At 39.7% G+C, this 16,806-nt stretch overlaps 6 protein-coding genes across 6 annotated transcripts; 3 read left to right on the top strand and 3 right to left on the bottom strand.

The window, feature by feature from the left end:
- Positions 1-1,295: 1,295 nt before the first annotated feature.
- On the bottom strand, positions 1,296-2,574 carry I206_104247 (uncharacterized protein; the record flags this gene model as incomplete). The annotated part of the gene is made up of 4 exons (XM_019155914.1): positions 1,296-1,426; positions 1,523-1,880; positions 1,952-2,346; positions 2,406-2,574. 4 exons carry the CDS (start codon positions 2,572-2,574, stop codon positions 1,296-1,298), a joined length of 1,053 nt encoding a protein of 350 aa, XP_019010872.1.
- Positions 2,575-2,952: 378 nt separating this feature from the next.
- Positions 2,953-7,453, top strand: I206_104246 (uncharacterized protein; the record flags this gene model as incomplete). Its single annotated transcript, XM_019155915.1, has 16 exons — positions 2,953-3,564; positions 3,626-3,971; positions 4,032-4,317; positions 4,371-4,535; positions 4,589-4,761; positions 4,812-5,258; positions 5,325-5,478; positions 5,533-5,580; positions 5,645-5,786; positions 5,841-5,986; positions 6,042-6,335; positions 6,416-6,729; positions 6,798-6,840; positions 6,908-7,044; positions 7,113-7,256; positions 7,323-7,453. 16 exons carry the CDS (start codon positions 2,953-2,955, stop codon positions 7,451-7,453), a joined length of 3,582 nt encoding a protein of 1,193 aa, XP_019010873.1.
- Positions 7,454-8,131: 678 nt separating this feature from the next.
- I206_104245 (uncharacterized protein) lies at positions 8,132-8,630 on the top strand (the record flags this gene model as incomplete). The annotated part of the gene is made up of 2 exons (XM_019155916.1): positions 8,132-8,248; positions 8,334-8,630. The coding sequence occupies 2 exons, from the start codon at positions 8,132-8,134 to the stop codon at positions 8,628-8,630; spliced, it is 414 nt and encodes a 137-aa protein (XP_019010874.1).
- Positions 8,631-8,938: 308 nt separating this feature from the next.
- Positions 8,939-12,541, bottom strand: I206_104244 (uncharacterized protein; the record flags this gene model as incomplete). The annotated part of the gene is made up of 14 exons (XM_019155917.1): positions 8,939-9,034; positions 9,115-9,288; positions 9,352-9,767; positions 9,830-10,167; positions 10,220-10,312; positions 10,380-10,645; positions 10,701-10,899; positions 10,956-11,302; positions 11,355-11,418; positions 11,468-11,549; positions 11,602-11,701; positions 11,768-12,120; positions 12,221-12,320; positions 12,437-12,541. The coding sequence occupies 14 exons, from the start codon at positions 12,539-12,541 to the stop codon at positions 8,939-8,941; spliced, it is 2,733 nt and encodes a 910-aa protein (XP_019010875.1).
- A 660-nt stretch (positions 12,542-13,201) lies between these two features.
- Positions 13,202-14,219, top strand: I206_104243 (uncharacterized protein; the record flags this gene model as incomplete). Its single annotated transcript, XM_019155918.1, has 2 exons — positions 13,202-13,245; positions 13,316-14,219. The coding sequence occupies 2 exons, from the start codon at positions 13,202-13,204 to the stop codon at positions 14,217-14,219; spliced, it is 948 nt and encodes a 315-aa protein (XP_019010876.1).
- Positions 14,220-14,351: 132 nt separating this feature from the next.
- Positions 14,352-16,801, bottom strand: I206_104242 (uncharacterized protein; the record flags this gene model as incomplete). The annotated part of the gene is made up of 7 exons (XM_019155919.1): positions 14,352-14,417; positions 14,478-14,628; positions 14,712-15,075; positions 15,147-15,172; positions 15,225-15,810; positions 15,920-16,145; positions 16,262-16,801. The coding sequence occupies 7 exons, from the start codon at positions 16,799-16,801 to the stop codon at positions 14,352-14,354; spliced, it is 1,959 nt and encodes a 652-aa protein (XP_019010877.1).
- Between the last annotated feature and the right edge of the window lie 5 nt (positions 16,802-16,806).

Here is a 16,806-nt window from a genome sequence, read left to right as displayed (position 1 = left end):
TTGGGAGAGATGATTAAGAAAAGTCACATGTCCAAGTCGAGTTTGCGAAAGAGCGAAAACGTCAACGAGAAAGATAAGTCGGAAATTGGATAATAAGATTGAACATGATGTGAATTAGAAAGAATCTGATTGGCAATACAGTTCTAAAAGATATGTTTGCCTTGAACCCTTTACTTTTCTATACTCGCCCAGCAGACTATCTCGTTCTTACAACAACAGCCAGCCTAAAAGTATGTTAGATGATTTGATCGATGTCAGACTTCCAAGTGATTCGGGATTGTCCCTCCGGATTTGCCTTATTCCTTCCTCTGCTTGTGCAGAACTACACCATTAACTGCAAAAAGCAAGATTCGCCGACGCTGCCCGTGTTGTCCATTAAGTTCATGGGAAGCGAGAGTGCTCCAGGAAAGTCATCAGCTTAGGACAGGGATGCAGATCTGGGAACACAAACTTGTTGAACTCTGAGGATTAGTTGAATTATACATAGCATAGTTCTTTGTTTGAGGATAGATCTTGGAGTGCGATGCACCTGTCTGGCACGACTTTACTGCATAAGGACCGCCATCAAACTTAGCTGGATGGAACGAGATTAGAATACTTGTATCTGTTCGATTCTTTATTTTAAGATGCTCTCGGTAGTATGCAGACAGAGAACAGATTTGTGTGAGTAATGCCTAAGTGCCATACATCGCCGCTCTTTGAGAAGAAGTACTGTAAAGGAAAGGTCTTCTGCGTGATCAAAAGCAAGAATGCTGTGATTTCATTCACATGCAGATTCAATCGTGCTCAGCATCCCCTTTCGTCTACAAGAGCTAGCCAGAGATACATCATGGATGGACAAGATGTCAGTGGATTTAAAACTGACTATTAGCATTGGATCTCGAGCCATTCTCGGAAGCACAACGTCCTCGTTTCAGTCATAAATCCGTTTTAGTAGACGATGGGGAGGTGTTGGTCGGACACCCAATGTTGGAAATTCTCAACAGAGTTCGTTTAACACGACCCACATGTGTGCGTACCCATGTACTGGTGGTAGATAGTGGCATTCAAAAGGGGTCAATACGCCAAACATACAAGGACAGGTCTGCACTAGCAGACAAATCGTTGACAAATTCCGGGATACAAACAACTACACCTAGGAAACTGCTTTAAGTGCTGAAAACACTTGTCGAATTGACTTGTGGCTTCCCTACCGTCCTTACTGTGCTGAAGATAATTCATAATTCGATAAGAAATCTCTCATCCCGAATGTATCTTGTTTACCTGACTGAAAGGTGATCGACCATGTCCTTCGTCTACATCGGCATCACGCCTTCCCCCATCGTCCCATCCTCATGATGATGCGCTATCCCATTAGACTTTGCGTGCGACGAGGGGTCGATCCATTTGGCTACCATTTCGGCAACAATTTCTGAATTTTCTTGTGCTACACATGCAAAATCACGTCAACTCCTGACTTGCTCGACCCAATTCGATCACTTTGGGTTTCGGGAAGTATGATGGAGAATAGAGTTGAACCTACTAAGACAGAAAGCGTGAGGAATCCCTTTCAGTTTTCTGACTCTCCCACCTTCTTCACCTCCTAACGCCTCCTGGACAAGCGGTCCATCTTTACCGACCCATCCATCTAAATTGCCACCAGCCCAAATTCCGAACAAACCTTTCTGTCTATCTTCTATTGCCTGAGATTCAAACCAGTTTATATTAGGATCGCGAATGAGTTGCATTTCAGACTTTGAAAGGTGTAAAACGTGTTTTATGACTTCAGGTGAATTCACCAATGAAATTGATGTTGGCGGTAAAGGTATATAAGGGAGAAGTGGGCGTAGTAAAGGCGATAAGAGTGGAAGAAGGGGTTTTACAGGTCTATGAAATATAGGCTAATAAATGCGATCGATCAGCTATCAATGTGTCATCAGGAAGAGATCTTAGGCGGTAGCTGTTTGCTTACCCATAAAGTCCATCCATTCCACGTATTACTTATCCAACCCAATGTCGGGAATAGTAAGAAACCACGCTGTATTGGCCAATTCTTGGAATTTGAATCGGTATTGAGAGATTTCATTATTTCACATGATAACCATGCTCCGACAGAATGTCCCATTAGACTGATCTTAGGCTGCGAATCACCATTTTCTTTTGACCATTCATCGAGATAGTGTTTAAGCGTTTGGACGAGTTCGATCTTGCTTTCGAGCTGTTGTGGGAGATCTAATGGGTCTTTCGGGGAGGGAATCGTTATTGAATGTCCGATATGAGATGTAGCTAAGATAGCGTATGAAGATGGTAAGAGGGAATATAAATGATTAAGAAATGGCGGATAGTAGCCTAATAATCCGGGATTGCCTATATCAAATATACGTTTCAGCAAGCAATATAGTATGCACAAATCAAAAAAGGCCTACCAAGGATAAATAGTATCAAGTGATCAGGTGCTTTGCTCGAAACTCTCTTGGCTGGCCAATAATTCAGTTCGACTTCTCCGCATGCATTTGGTACTTGATGGACGAAGGAACAGGGTATAGGTAATGAGCTAGGTTTTTCCGCTCGCAGAAACGAGAGTCGCTCGTCCATGTCAGCTGTGCGCTGCTTGAAGAGTCCTGAGTGATAGGACCCAGTGAGAATCTCGAGTCGTTAACAGCGTAGTGCGAGCACGTTGTCCAGGTTCTCAACAAGCTATGAAAGAAAAGAGGAACAGATAATAATGGACGTGATATGTGGAGGGGATACGAGAATGGTTGACGTCAACCGGTAAAAATTACCGATTGACGCGTAAAAAGTTAGAACATGAATGTAAATGAAACGCGTAATATAACTATGGCCTCTGCATAATCATCATCACAATTAAATTATCAATCTACTTCAGCTGCTTACTCCCTGCCTGTTGAATCACGTCTACGCGAAGACAGACCGCCCAACTTACCCTTGTAATAAAACTACCTTGGCAGTAAAATGGATATCGAGGATGATTCACCGCCTATCAATTCTAAAAGATCTTCTCCCGATCTCTTCTTCCCTGTATCAGACTCCGAAGAAGAGGATGTAATAACAGCATCAGGCGCCTTGGCCGGACCTTCATCTTCCTCAGTCGTTGCTCCACCCTCCACATCAACTTCCTCTCGAGCCCATGGTAATGCAGTCCAATCACAATCGCAACGTACGAATGGAGGAACAGGCGAGATTGAATTTTTCGGTTCACAAAACAGCGATGATATAATACCCCTCGATACCATGTCAAACGCATTGGCAGGTCCTTCCAAAGTCAAGCGACCTCTCTCTCAATCACCTCCTGCAGTCATACCGCTAGAATTTGAACAAGGGTATTTAGGCGAATTTGTCTGTGAGGGATGGAGTTTGTCAAAGGGAAAAGGATATTGTTCACCTGGAAGTAAAGTCATTTTCGAACGACCCAAGATCAAAGTTGACGAACCGTTTCCGAAAGGAAAAGAAAAACTGGGTGGACCAGCTAGATTGGTGAATGGAAGAGTTGTAGGTACGCAGAAGAAACCTATAGGAGGAAAACAGGTCACTTTAGGTTCAATGATGAGCAAAAAGGCTCCTCCAGTAAGTCAGCTGACCCTTTGTGGTACACCTGCACCGCTGACGCTCGACGATGCCCTTGCAGCCACCGAAGAAGACTGTCGGCAAACCAGTAATCGACTCCATAATCAGATTTAGGAATGATAGAGGTTTCGAAGTTGGAAGATTATCCGTTCAAGAAGCTGGATTTCTGACACATTTGCTAGATACTGGCGTGATTGCATTGAGCGGACATGTTATAGACTGTCCACAAAGCTTATCGACAGGTAGCACGATTCTACTCAATGTAAGAGTCTACCTAGCTCGTAAAGCATTCGAAAAGGTTGAAAAAGATGGAAGAAGAGAGGAAGGGAGTTTCTGGCAAGAGCAGAAGGAAACGACCGAAGAAGAAGCTATGCGAAAACGGAAGGATGCTTTAGGCGCATTGTTCAGTAAGCTCCCTTCCGGATATGACTGACAAGCGCATCGAGCTCATAGTATCGTATCAACAGGTCGTATTGGTGTTAAGCCTATTCACTCGAATGCTTTGCTGTTAGCACAGAAAAAGAATGGAGCAGCAGAGATAAACGAAACTTCCTTGAAGCATTTCACTGATTCACCTAAACCCAAACGAAGTCCAAGTCCCTCGAAGGGAAGCAATGGGTCGGGCGTAGAGAAAGGCAAAGGGAAAACCTCGGCTACAAACAGTGATAATGAAGATGAAGATGAGGATAGTGGAGATGAGGCGGAGAAATTGGACGATCAGCAAATGAATGAGATTGATACGATTTACCGAAAGTAAGTAAGCTCAACTTCGGTAGATATCGATCGTAAGGCTGACTACGAAATAGAGCTCAACAAGGCGATAATCGATTGGAAGAGACTAATCCGCCTGATACCTTCTTATATACTCTTCGACCATACCAGAAACAAGCTTTAACTTGGATGAGCGCTAGAGAGAAAGGCGACGAGAGTATAAGGGATAACAATAATAGTCTACATCCATTATGGGAAGAGTAAGCCAGATCTAATTGCTCTTATCGACAGCAGCAGCTGATATGGCATACAGATATGCGTTCAGAAAGGAACAGACTGCTGGGCAGCCGATTGAAATTGAAGACGACGATGATTTCGTTGACCCCAGTCGAAAATTTTATTGGAACCCTTATAGTGGAGAATTGAGCTTAACTTTCCCTACTTCGAATACAAGAGCTAAAGGTGGTATCTTGGCTGATGCTATGGGTGAGTTCTTTTGGTGGATTTCAATGACTGGAGTCTGATCCTTTTGTTAGGTATGGGTAAAACCTGTATGATGGCTTCACTGATTCATGCCAATATGGATTCGGATATCTCTTCTACGCCACCACCAACAGCAGAAGCAGAAGACGAATTAGCAAGTAAAAGACCCAAATTTAAGCAAGTAACTCTATCAAACCAATGGCGTGCCATTCCTACGATACCTAAAGCAGTCAATTTGCCTAGAGGTACGCTCGTCGTCTGTCCAGTATCGTTAGCTTCTCAATGGCATGACGAGCTGGGTAAGATGTCTGAGAAGGGAACTATCACGTCATTCATGTGGTATGGGAATGATCGTGCCGATATTGAGCGCTTGCTCGCACAAGAGGGAAAGAAGAAAGTGGACGTCATCATCACTTCCTACGGAACACTGGCGAGCGAGTATCAGAAGTGGAACAAGAATAAGGATAAACCTACTTATGAAGGCGGTAGTCTGTACGATCGTGAGTTCAGCTGGAACATTGTTCAGATGATACGTTCTCATCAGCTGAATGATCTCGCGGAATCAGACGATTTCCTGAGGATAGTACTTGATGAAGCCCATAACATCAAGAATCGGACAGCCTTGGTTTCAAAGGCTTGTTATGAGCTCAAAGGTCAGCGTAGATGGGCTTTGACCGGAACTCCTATCGTCAATAGATTGGATGACCTGTACTCCCTTCTGTGAGCTTTTTGTTGCCGCTTCTTTTTGCCCCAAACTAGCTAACAACTTAACAGACACTTCCTCCGTCTGGAGCCATGGGGACATTACTCCTTCTTCAGGAGGTAAGTCGGAACACTCTATTACTATTAGATAATATTAGTTGACCATTGGCAAATCCTCCATCAGTTTCGTGACGATCCCATTCCTGAATCAAGATCCGAAAGCCCTGAATGTAGTTCAGTACATCCTCGAATCGTGCTTACTTCGAAGAGAAAAGACAATGAGGGATAAGGACGGCAAGTTGATTGTAGACTTACCGCCTAAACACGTTAGTTCTTCAATGGGTGGCAAAATCGGTTCAGAGCTGATGATGTATCACCAGGTTGAAATACAAGTACTTGATTTTTCTCGACCCGAACGACAGATATACAAACACCTTGAAGATCGAGCTAAGAGGAGATTTATCCAGCTTGACGCAGAGGGAAGGGCAATGTCAAATTATACATCCATTTTGGCAATGCTCATGAAGTGAGCTAGGCGTTTAGTTTCGCATGGGTATATTAGCTGACATACTCATGTTTAGGCTTCGACAATGTGTTGATCATCCCTTGCTCGTTCTAGGCAAACTGAATGAAGATGATGAGATCGCTGAAAAGCTTCTCGATGCTGAGACCGGTGACGAAAAGAACAATCTGAAAGACCTCATTGCACTGTATGCCGGAGGAGCTAAATCAACAGAAAATGAAAAGGAAGAAGTGGATCATGCTTTCGCTGCTAAAGTTCTTAAAGAATTAGGCGAACAAGAAAGTACGCCAATCTGTGATATCTGCTCAAACGAGATGTTTGATGAGGTCTTGTTACCTTGTTATCATCGATGGTGAGTTGACTTCTTGTTTGTATGACCCGGGGAAATGGAACATGAGCACGATGTCTAACGGTGATGATGACTGGAATTAGCTGTCAAGATTGTATTGTCGATTGGATAGGTATATGTGAAGATCAGAATAAACCTGCTTTATGCCCGTCATGTTCTAAAGGACCTATCAAATTATCTGATCTACGGTCGATTCAACGTAAGAAGAAACGAGTGAATCCCTTAAATGGTCTTTCTTTGACCGAGAACGATCAAGATAAGAAAGATGTCGTTATTGGGAAAGTTGATTTAGTACAATCAACTAAACTTCGAGCATTGGTTAGGAAATTAGAACAAATGAGAATGGAAGATCCTACTGTCAAGACTCTTGTTTTTAGTCAATTCACGTCGTTTTTGGGTGAGACAGATACCTCTATGCTTTTCATATTGAACGGAGATTAGCTGACTATCATGAGATTCACGAAGACTTGATCGAAACTACCTTGACGCGAGAAGGGGTGAAATGGCTGTAAGTAGATTTCTTAACGCACCACGACAAAAAAGAGGGAAGTGACTGATCTCCATTTCTGTTTCAGCCGATTCGACGGATCCATGTCTCAAGCTCAAAGAGCAACAACCATTGAAGAATTCGGTAAAAAAATAAAAGAGCCACTTGTACTCCTAATATCGTTGAAAGCTGGTGGAGTGGGTCTCAATTTGACTATGGCGAACCGTAAGTCTTGAGCTTACTCAATAACGAGAATATCAGAGGTGAGGCTGAGAATCGAACTGTATCTACAGATGTTTTCATGATGGATACATGGTGGAACGAAGCTATAGAACAGCAAGCTATAGATAGAGTACATAGATTAGGTCAAAATAAACCTGTATATGTTACTCGATATATTATAAAAGGAACTGTTGAAAAGAGGATAATGAAGATTCGTGAGTTCATCTCATGTGTCCTAAATTGTATGAAGCATTGTGACTAAATAAAACGATATATCGTAGAACGGTCAAAAACCGCTTTAGTTAATGCTTCATTGTCTGGCGGTGGATCTAAGGATAAAGGCGCTAGTTTGGCTGATATCAAGAAGATCTTTGGTCTGGATGAAGATGATAGTGAAGATGAGGTGTATTAGGGTGTGTAAGAAGGAGAAGATTGCAAGCAATATTCTACATATATCACATATTACCATTATTATCATGCATTCGATTGCTTTCACTCGCACGTCTAGAATCGGTAACGCTAACGCAAAGGAACGAAGAATTTAACGGGTAAAGTGATTTAATTCGCGCCAATCAGCTTATCTTTCCCTTCAAACAGGGTAATCATATCATAATTATTCTTTGATCTTTCTAAGTTCTTTTTAACCTTACCTTTTTGTTTATAAAACCCCTGAAATTCATTTTGACTTTTTATTCATTTCAATCAAACGACAACGACGCGTCAAGTAATTCTTGAAAATGTTATGTATATAAACCCAAAATAATTTACTTTTACTTTTAATCAATTTCTATATCTTCCTCCTTTATTATCATAACCTATTAAATTCCTTTAACATCTTTAATTGTTCAAACAGGTTTTGAACCATTTTCTTCATTTTATATCATTCTAGATAAACATCAATAAGAAAAAGACGATATGAGATCTCTTTATTAAAGTACATTTCTAGAAAACATATATATTGAATATAAATAAACAAATTGACAGGATCAATTATTTTCGAAAATATTCCTACTTATTTTCATCTTATAAAAACCTTTCAGTCTCATCAAACTCTTCACTTATCAACTTAAAATAATTTTCATAAGATAAAATGCGAATTCCGATTGCTTTAGCTGCTCAACTTCAATCTTCCCTTTCTTCTTCTTCTTCTTCTTCATCATCATCATCAACAGGTAGAATTGAAGAAAATTTAAGTATCTCAGGACCTGTAAGTTTATTCAATCTCAAGAAAATATTCTTCATATAAAATTTCATTAACTAATTCTTAAAATTAATATTATAACTTTCTTAAGTCTATACTTAGATCTTGTATTCCATCAACTTTTGAATGGACATCAACATATTCACCATATACACTTTCTTTAAAACAACATCATCAAATCAAAATACAAAATGAAGAATCAATAATAGAAGAAGAAGAAGAAGAAGAAATGATTTTAATAACAGATACAAAAGTAACTTGGATTACAGATATTAAACCTGGAAGTAATATTACTTTGATAATTAAAGATTTTAAAGGTAATTCAGCAGAATCTTTAAATTGGATTATTGAACAAGGAACTACAGGTTGTTTAGATGATTTAAATTAGTTAAAAGCTTCTTCCTGTTTTTTTTTCTTATTATACGTCTATCCATATCATCTGAAGTCATGAGAAAGGCTCTGGGAAATTAGCTGGTCTAATTCTCTTTATACGATGTACACGTTATACAACGCCATGATATAATCTTTTAACCCACTTTCAACTTGTTGTACCTAGATTGCCTGTTCTTTACTATGTCAGTTGCTCGTTCTTTCGAGTCTCTGCTTTTGCGTTTGTTGCACGATAGAATTTAAAATAGAAACAAATCAAGTTTAGATTTTAAACCGCATTTCCGCTATCTATCAGATTATACATGATCATATCCTCAATGTAGTCTGATGTAACCTCGTCACAAGCGCAAGCAGCGCTACATTCTCCGATCCAGCATTATACGTAACGGCGTCAAGATGGAGCTGCGAAATACCATCATAAAAAATTAGTATCTCTTCACCGCAGATACTGCATATAACGTGTTCCCAGCTTTCCAGCTCACCTTAGTGTTATGATTGAAATGAGCTTCGAATTTCTGCAGGGAAGACCATCTCGCAGCTACTTGTTTAGGTTTAGATTCACCCTCTGGATCCGCCATGAACCTGCTTATCACTATATTCAATTGAGATTGATAAGAGATGAACGTTGATATTGTCCTCATCAATCTTGCATAAATCTGCGTTCAGTAGTCACGACATCAGCTCAATTTCAAGAGAAGATTTACCGTCATAGCACTTACACTTAAGAGCTTGCTTGTGGTCAACATACACTGCTTCAAGCACGTATCGAGAAAGTCCACATGGTCTTTAAGAAGTTGATCAACAGTTTGTACTTTGTGTAATTTACTTTCGAGGATTTTCCAATTAGGTTCAAGTACTTCTCCAGTCGCGAAAGCCAATACTTGTCTAACGAAATCAAGCATACGTGATCGAAGTGAAAAAACACGATATTTCCATTTTTCCATATCCTGATCATTCGTGTTGGTCCTCCAAATGGATGTCTTTTGCTCTATCCACATACTCGATAAAGCTGATTCGAGATGATGTAAGTGGAGCAAGAATCGAAAAATGAGTTGATACCGCGTTATCGTTTTCCGGGAGATGACCAGCGATAGAGGGAATTTGACTGAATAATCGAATGCCAGAGCATCGATAGCTATTCCAAAGACTTTCATCAGCTTAAATCCAAGATCTGCTATAAGTGGCCAGTCGACTCACCATATACGGTTTTGTCCTTGTCTGACTTCTGAGCTTCGTGATCTGGGCCATCACCCATCGCGAAATCCAATTCTCCATCTTCCGTCAAACCACCAGTCTTACTGACGATTTTCAACAACCAGTCATACAGTTTCTGGGATTGCATAACGACCTTCAAATCGTCTTTATACGGATCATTCGAACTCGAACTTGCAGGATTACGTACAGTCAAATCGAGGAGAGACTGAAGTTTGACTAAAGAGGCAGCTTTGGCAGGTTTACGGAGTTCGGTGGCCGCAAGATCAAGGAAATTGGTAAGGAAATCGGATTGATCGAGGAAGAAGAAATGCTTCATCGAGCTGATGGAAGGTCGTTAGCCATGGTATCTCTCATTTCTAAGCTGAAACTTACCGTAGATGCGGTATCAGCTCTTGTTCTTCTACCATGAGCTTGAGCAGTGTCTTGTTGGCGTAGATGTATGCATCCTCAATACGCTTATAAAATCTGGTTGGAATGTCAGCCACGCAACGCATGAACACGTAAAATGTAGTCGATCAAGGCTATCACTCACTTGGGCTCATTCATAGCCACCATACCGTCACCTTCCTCTTGCACTTCAGTCGGCTTCTTGACTTCAATACCGCATTCCTTGATCACATTGAGATATTTTCCCGCAAGCAGTATCTTGTGTTTCCAAGGTTGCAGAAATCCGGGTATACATGCTCCACCAGGTAACCTGTTTGTACCTGCTCGAGGTACAGTCACGCCAGCACCGATTGTTGAGGTGCTCTTCCCGGTGCCGACTTTTGTGGAAGTCAATGAAGATCCGTCACGCAACTGTAGGGCTGTCAACGATGATTGACAATCAGATATCGTATCCGAGGCAGCTCACAGTGTACCTCCTCTCCCAATACTCGTCAGTATAATCGCTCTCCAATACCCCTTTCGTTATATGCCCACTTTCCTTCACCATGAATTCATCGAACGGGTCTAACAGATATCCGGTCGATATCCATCGGACAAGCATTTTGAAGTATGGTTGAGAGGCATGAAGCAGAAGTGTAGAGTGTAACGTTGATGCTGTTGGATCTCTAAAGCAGGCTATCAGCTATTATAGACAAACGCTAGAGAGCAATTGACAACTGACCCGCTCATAGTAGCTTCCCTCTCGCATATTATCCCTAGTACTTCCCCTCCCAATACAGGTCCACCTCCACCTATCAATCCGTCCTGAGCATTCAAGTTCTTCATCAGACCTTTCAATCCCGCGCCACCTAAACCGAGCTCTTCGGCCATGCCTCCTAGACCATCGTCATCATCTGAGACATCGGAATTGTCTTGTCCCACTTCATCCGTTTCTAATGCCAGGCACAGACCTGCTAAGAGCGACATCGTATGTAATGTTGGATGCAGGTGGAAATATAGGGTTTGCAATGTGAAAGTGGGCGAGGATAGGAAAAGGGATTCAAGTTGAGCAGTGAGGACACGGTATTCCTGCAATAGTCTGTCAGCCAAAACTCGATTCCCGAAGCGCGAATGAGCTAACCTTGAGCATTGCCCTTATTCCACTGCTGAGTGCATGAGAGACCATACCATATTCTGGTGAATTGCTACGAGCACAATTAGCCGGGAAGAGTCAAATAAGGTCGAAAAGCTTACCGCGATTCCATTGAAGCCTCTACAGCGGTGAAGCATGTTGCTAAAGGTAACAGCCTTTCTACAAGCGATAATAGTGAAGTATCTGCGATGAACATCAGCTTATATATCCGGACTGCAATGTATAGCTGACATACCCAAAGAGGGGTCTACTCTCCACTTGACACCTTTTGAGGCTTGTTCTGCATCCAATGGATCATAGTCCTCGTGGTAGCGTATCAGTGATCCTTCAACTCCCTACACATTGCATCGAGTGATCAGCTGCAGGTTAGAGCTGGTCGACAGTCCGACTGTTCAGCTCACCTGCAGAACGAATAGCAGATCCTCGCATATCCAAGCTTCCTGTATCTCCAAAGGCACACCATCTAGATTCCTTCTTTCTTCGGAACCATCATTTTCATCGATTCCATCGGCCAGCGACAGCTGCGCAACTCGTTCAGGCAATTTCCCATTTCGTTTCGAACTTTCTATATCAGGTCTTGGTAAAATGGCTACTGGAGTCGATCTGCTGCTTGAAGGTCGGCCAGAATCGCGCTCTTGATGTCTCGATGAAGATGAGGACGGACGGGGAGGTTGAGAGGAAGTCGAAGGTATCCGGTCTGCTCGAGAGGAAGACGGTCGAGGTTGGCTTGGTCCTCTTTCTCTAGATGGTCCATCTATGGCATCAAACATCGCTCAGTTGAGGCTTATTTTTCACAGTGTTGACAATGAATTGCTCTATTGTAGGATGTTCCAAGAACCAGAACATACGCTCACCTGGTCTAGCTAGAAGTGCATTTCCTTCCCCACTTTGTTCTAATTCTTCTAAGATAGCATTCGGTTTGACCCGTCTCACCGAAGCAAGAGTACCGACGAACTATCATTGCAGCCCAGTTATCAGCTACCCAATAAGTACAGTAGCCTTTCACCGACCAAGGCTAATAAGATCCTCATGCTGAAGAAAAATCAATCGGTGAATTGCCGAATACATACCTGATTATACTCTCTATCATTTAGACTCAATCTACTCGAGCTGGTTCGTTTTCTCGGTTTAGGTGTAAACGGAACAGTTGATCCGGATGGAATCCTCGAAGTCATCTCTCGGAGTTGAGGAATGCTTCCTGCTGTTGATGTTGATAAACCGTCTCGTTCACAAGTTCACAGAGTATATCTTGCTGTCAACAATCAAACCATGTAGCGCTCGCTTTGTTGATTTATTGATTAATTGATGTATGTATGTAACAAACGCGTGAAAAGCAAATGACAAGCTACGCGTGGGGAAATATTACTTCTTACTAGTGATCTCAAATTGATCCCGTTTGTTGATACATTTCTTTATTAGGTGGCAAATCGCTAGAAAGTAGAGTGGCAAAGTCCGTGCATAATAACGAAATCCAGTATAAGCTGACATAGTAAGTGATTTATGTCATATGCTAAGTTGTGATATCTGTGATCTAACAATATCATACGTCTCAAAGGATAACGATTGGAACTGATGAAACTGTAAATGATAAAATTACTGTACAAAGGTAATTCAAATCGAGCTTGAAACATTGTTTCCATCCTTTGGTATCTTTACAACGCGTTTGAAAAGTATAAGGTGTATGTGAGGTCGTAGCAATATTGTTCGATATGCATGATCTTATAAATAATCTGAATGCTTTGAGTAAAATTCAAGTAGAATGATATGAGATAATTTATTCATCCCAATCATTGAAAGATCCAATAATCAAATTACCGGATAAAAAGAAGAGAAAAATGTATCAAAGCAACATCTCACGGATACAAGAAAATCAAATTCTGTAAGCATGTTTATCTCGAATAATTTTGCACTTCCGACTAGATGATCTGACACTTTGCATTGTAAAGTAGTATTGAACTTGAACAATTATCTTATGAAGTACTCTTAACATCTAAAAGACTACTTGAACCGATTCAAACTATTGAGAATCAATCACCTAATTCCAAATCATCTTTTATATCATGTGACAATCGTAGCAAATTCTCTAGACTGCTTTCACTTCTTCCTAAGAATACATTGACAAGAAGAAAGAAATACGATAATATTGATGAAAAGGAATTATTAATCACTTCTTTCAGACGAAATTCAAATGATTCAAATAAAACACTATATATTGATTCAGAAATAATACTTAAAGAAATTTCACCATTAATTCGTAAATTACAAAAAATTAATTCATCATTATACATTCAACGCTATTCGACTAACAAAGAAGAAGAAATACATTTATTTAAAAAAATTTGTGAAGAAATTATCAAATTACTTGATTCTTTAAAATTCAATACAATTATGAATAGGTTTGACAACGATGATGATGATGATGAAGAAGATGATGATGCTGATGAAATGCGTAATTTGTTAATATCAACTTTGAAGAAAAAAATTCAAAATGAAATAAATCAATTAAATTCAATTTATTCATTATCTTCATTTAATTCTTTTAATAATCAAAATCAAAATCAAAATCCATTTATAATTCATTCAACTTCAATCTCAAATTTGAAATCACAAAAAAATAGAAGAGAGAGTCAATCTATTAAAATTCATAAAACACCTGATATTTCGTCTTGTTCTTTCTCTGATAATAGTGATCAAAAGTATTTACAATCTTCTTCTAATTGGGCACAAAATTTAATTAAAATAGGATCATATCAAGCTAGTTTATTATTTACTAATAGTCCTATAATAATTCGTAAATTAAATCATCATTATGAAAATGATTATCAAAACCAACAAGGCATTTTAAAAACTTGAATTTAAATATCAATCAACATAGTTGAAATATATATTTTTGTTGATATAAAATCCAAAATAAACAGTATAATAGTATATTAAATGCATTATTTAAAATCATATATACAACTTTTGTTTCATTCAAAAAGTGATTTATCCCAAAATCTCACCATCCCTTTCACCTCTATCGAAACGACCTTCATCGAAATAAGTGACTCGCTAATTTTTGTATATCAGCTAATCTACAGCCGATCGACACTTGCATCTTAGCTAACTTACAATTTTCTTTCCTCCGAAAAACCTTCCATCTAATTCTTTCGTAGCTCGCCATGCACCTGCCATTCCACTAAAAACTACGAATATTCTTAAACTTTCCAAAGGATCAGAAGGAGGAGGTTCAACAATATGTAATACAACTCTTTCGACAATACTATCAATGAAAATCCTATCAATCAGCTTTCCCCCTTAAAAATACAAGATACCAAAAAAGAAAAAAAAAACAGAAATACTCACCCATATTTACTGCATTCTTCTCCAATTTCATCACTTAAATCTTCATCAATATCATCAACATTATCAATAATTCCAATTAAACAAATAATTCTACTTGCTTCTCCTTTCTTTAATTTTTCATTAATTGATTTTAAATCTTCATTTTTATTAATTATTTTACCTCTAGAATTAGGATTTTGAATCCATTTTTTATTCTTCAAATTTGCTTTTTCAATTTTTTGTTTTGTTATTTGTCTTTTACTTAATTTTTCACTACCAACATTTGGAACTTCATCTTTAATATGTTCTGCAGACAAAGCATGTAATAAACCTTCATTTCTAATTCCTAATGTTGATCCTTCTTGATGACCCCATTTACGCATCACTATGGAAATTTTTGAAAAAATCGAAATTAAATTAGCTATTTTCATAATTTTCGATTGACAAAAATCTCACTTTTTTCTGCAAATGTACCAGTACCACTGAAAATACAAATTAGCTGAGACTTTCACACAGAACAAGCGACCAACTTACCTGTCTTCTTCTGATGCTTGTGGGGTGATGATAGATACCGGTGTAGGTATAGAAGGTCCAGTAGTCCCTCCTGCCAGAGCCTTGAATTTCGCTGCGATAGCTTCGGCAGCTTTCTTCCTATCCTCAAGCATTTTCGCAAAATCCTCTTTTTCTTGATTCGCAGTGTCAGATGCTATCGGTGGTGCATGGCTCGGAGCAGATGCTTGAGTTTGAGAGCCGAATCCTGGTATATCCGATACTGGAGCATCAGATGGAGGGGCAAATGTTGGTGGTGGTGCGGATGAAGGAAGAGCGAATGATGGTGGTGCTGCATTTCCTTGTGACATTGCTATTCTTCTTGCATAGGCATCGTCTCCACTTGCAACTTGCTGTGACAATGCCAAACGTCTTGCATATGCGTCGTCACCAGTCGCAGGTGGAGGTTGCTGGGATAAAGCTGCTCTTCTAGCATATGCATCGTCGCCAGAGGACACAGATGGTGCGGAAGAGGTTAAAGGTGGTGGTGGACGGAAATTAGATGATTGTACTGGAGGTTGTGCAGAAGGAGTTTCGGTATAAATCTTCGGAGGGGCGAACATTTTTGGTGCTGTCATGTCGTAACATTATTAGCTCGTGAAGCGAAATGAAGTATTGTGAATAGTGTAATTAATCCAAAAGAGAGGGAGGATAATCAGTAGCAAAGAGAAATAACGTACCATCTCTTCTTGGCGCTTCATCTTCACTATCAGTATAATAACTACTTTCATCACTACTTAATCCTTGAGCTTTCCTCTTTCGTTCTTCAATCAATTTCAATCTTTTTTCTTCCCTTAATCTCTTTCTATACGCTTGATATTCACCTAAATCATTAGGTCTATTCGGATCGTATTGCTCATCCGGATCAAAATTTGAAATATACGGTTGACCAAAATTGTTCTTCTTCTAAAGTATAGTTAAACGGATAAATCAAGTCAGTTTCATATATATAGATATAAATATAATGATTAAATTCTTCTTAACTCAAAAAAGGTTTGAAAAGATGTTTTATCAGTACTCACTTTCTTTTTCTTTTTTTTCTTCTTCTCCTCACCTTCTCTACCCCTTTTAACTCCTGGAGGTGGTTTAGAATTTAAAGTCATAGCAGGAGCTTTAGCAAGAGGTAATCCATCAAGTCCAAATTGAATTTCATCTTCATCTATTTTTCCAGTTCCTAATCCTACTCCAGTTGTACTCAAAATGACTGTAGGTTCAGCTGAACGTATTATATCAATTTTACTTTCAGATACAGTTGTTGGAGAATTACTTCCTGAACCTAATCCCGAATTTGAGGTAGAAGTAGTTGTAAATCCGATTGGACGAGATGAAGTTGTTGGTTTTGGTTTATTAACTCTTGGAGCGAATTTTAATGCTGCTGACCATTCTCCTGTCTTTTGTTGAGGTTTCGCTTCGCTCACTGAAGCAGTCGTTTGAGTTGCATTTATTGATCCAGATGGAGGTTTGGAAATTGATGATGTTGATGGTCCAGCCGTATTTGTAGAGTTGGATTGCTCCTCTGCTGGAGCAGATGAAGCGAATTTTATACCTCCATAAAGAGACATTTTGA

Source organism: Kwoniella pini, chromosome 5, assembly GCF_000512605.2.
Source record: "Kwoniella pini CBS 10737 chromosome 5, complete sequence".
Classification (NCBI taxonomy): domain Eukaryota; kingdom Fungi; phylum Basidiomycota; class Tremellomycetes; order Tremellales; family Cryptococcaceae; genus Kwoniella; species Kwoniella pini.
This window is presented reverse-complemented; position numbering and strand designations above follow the sequence as displayed.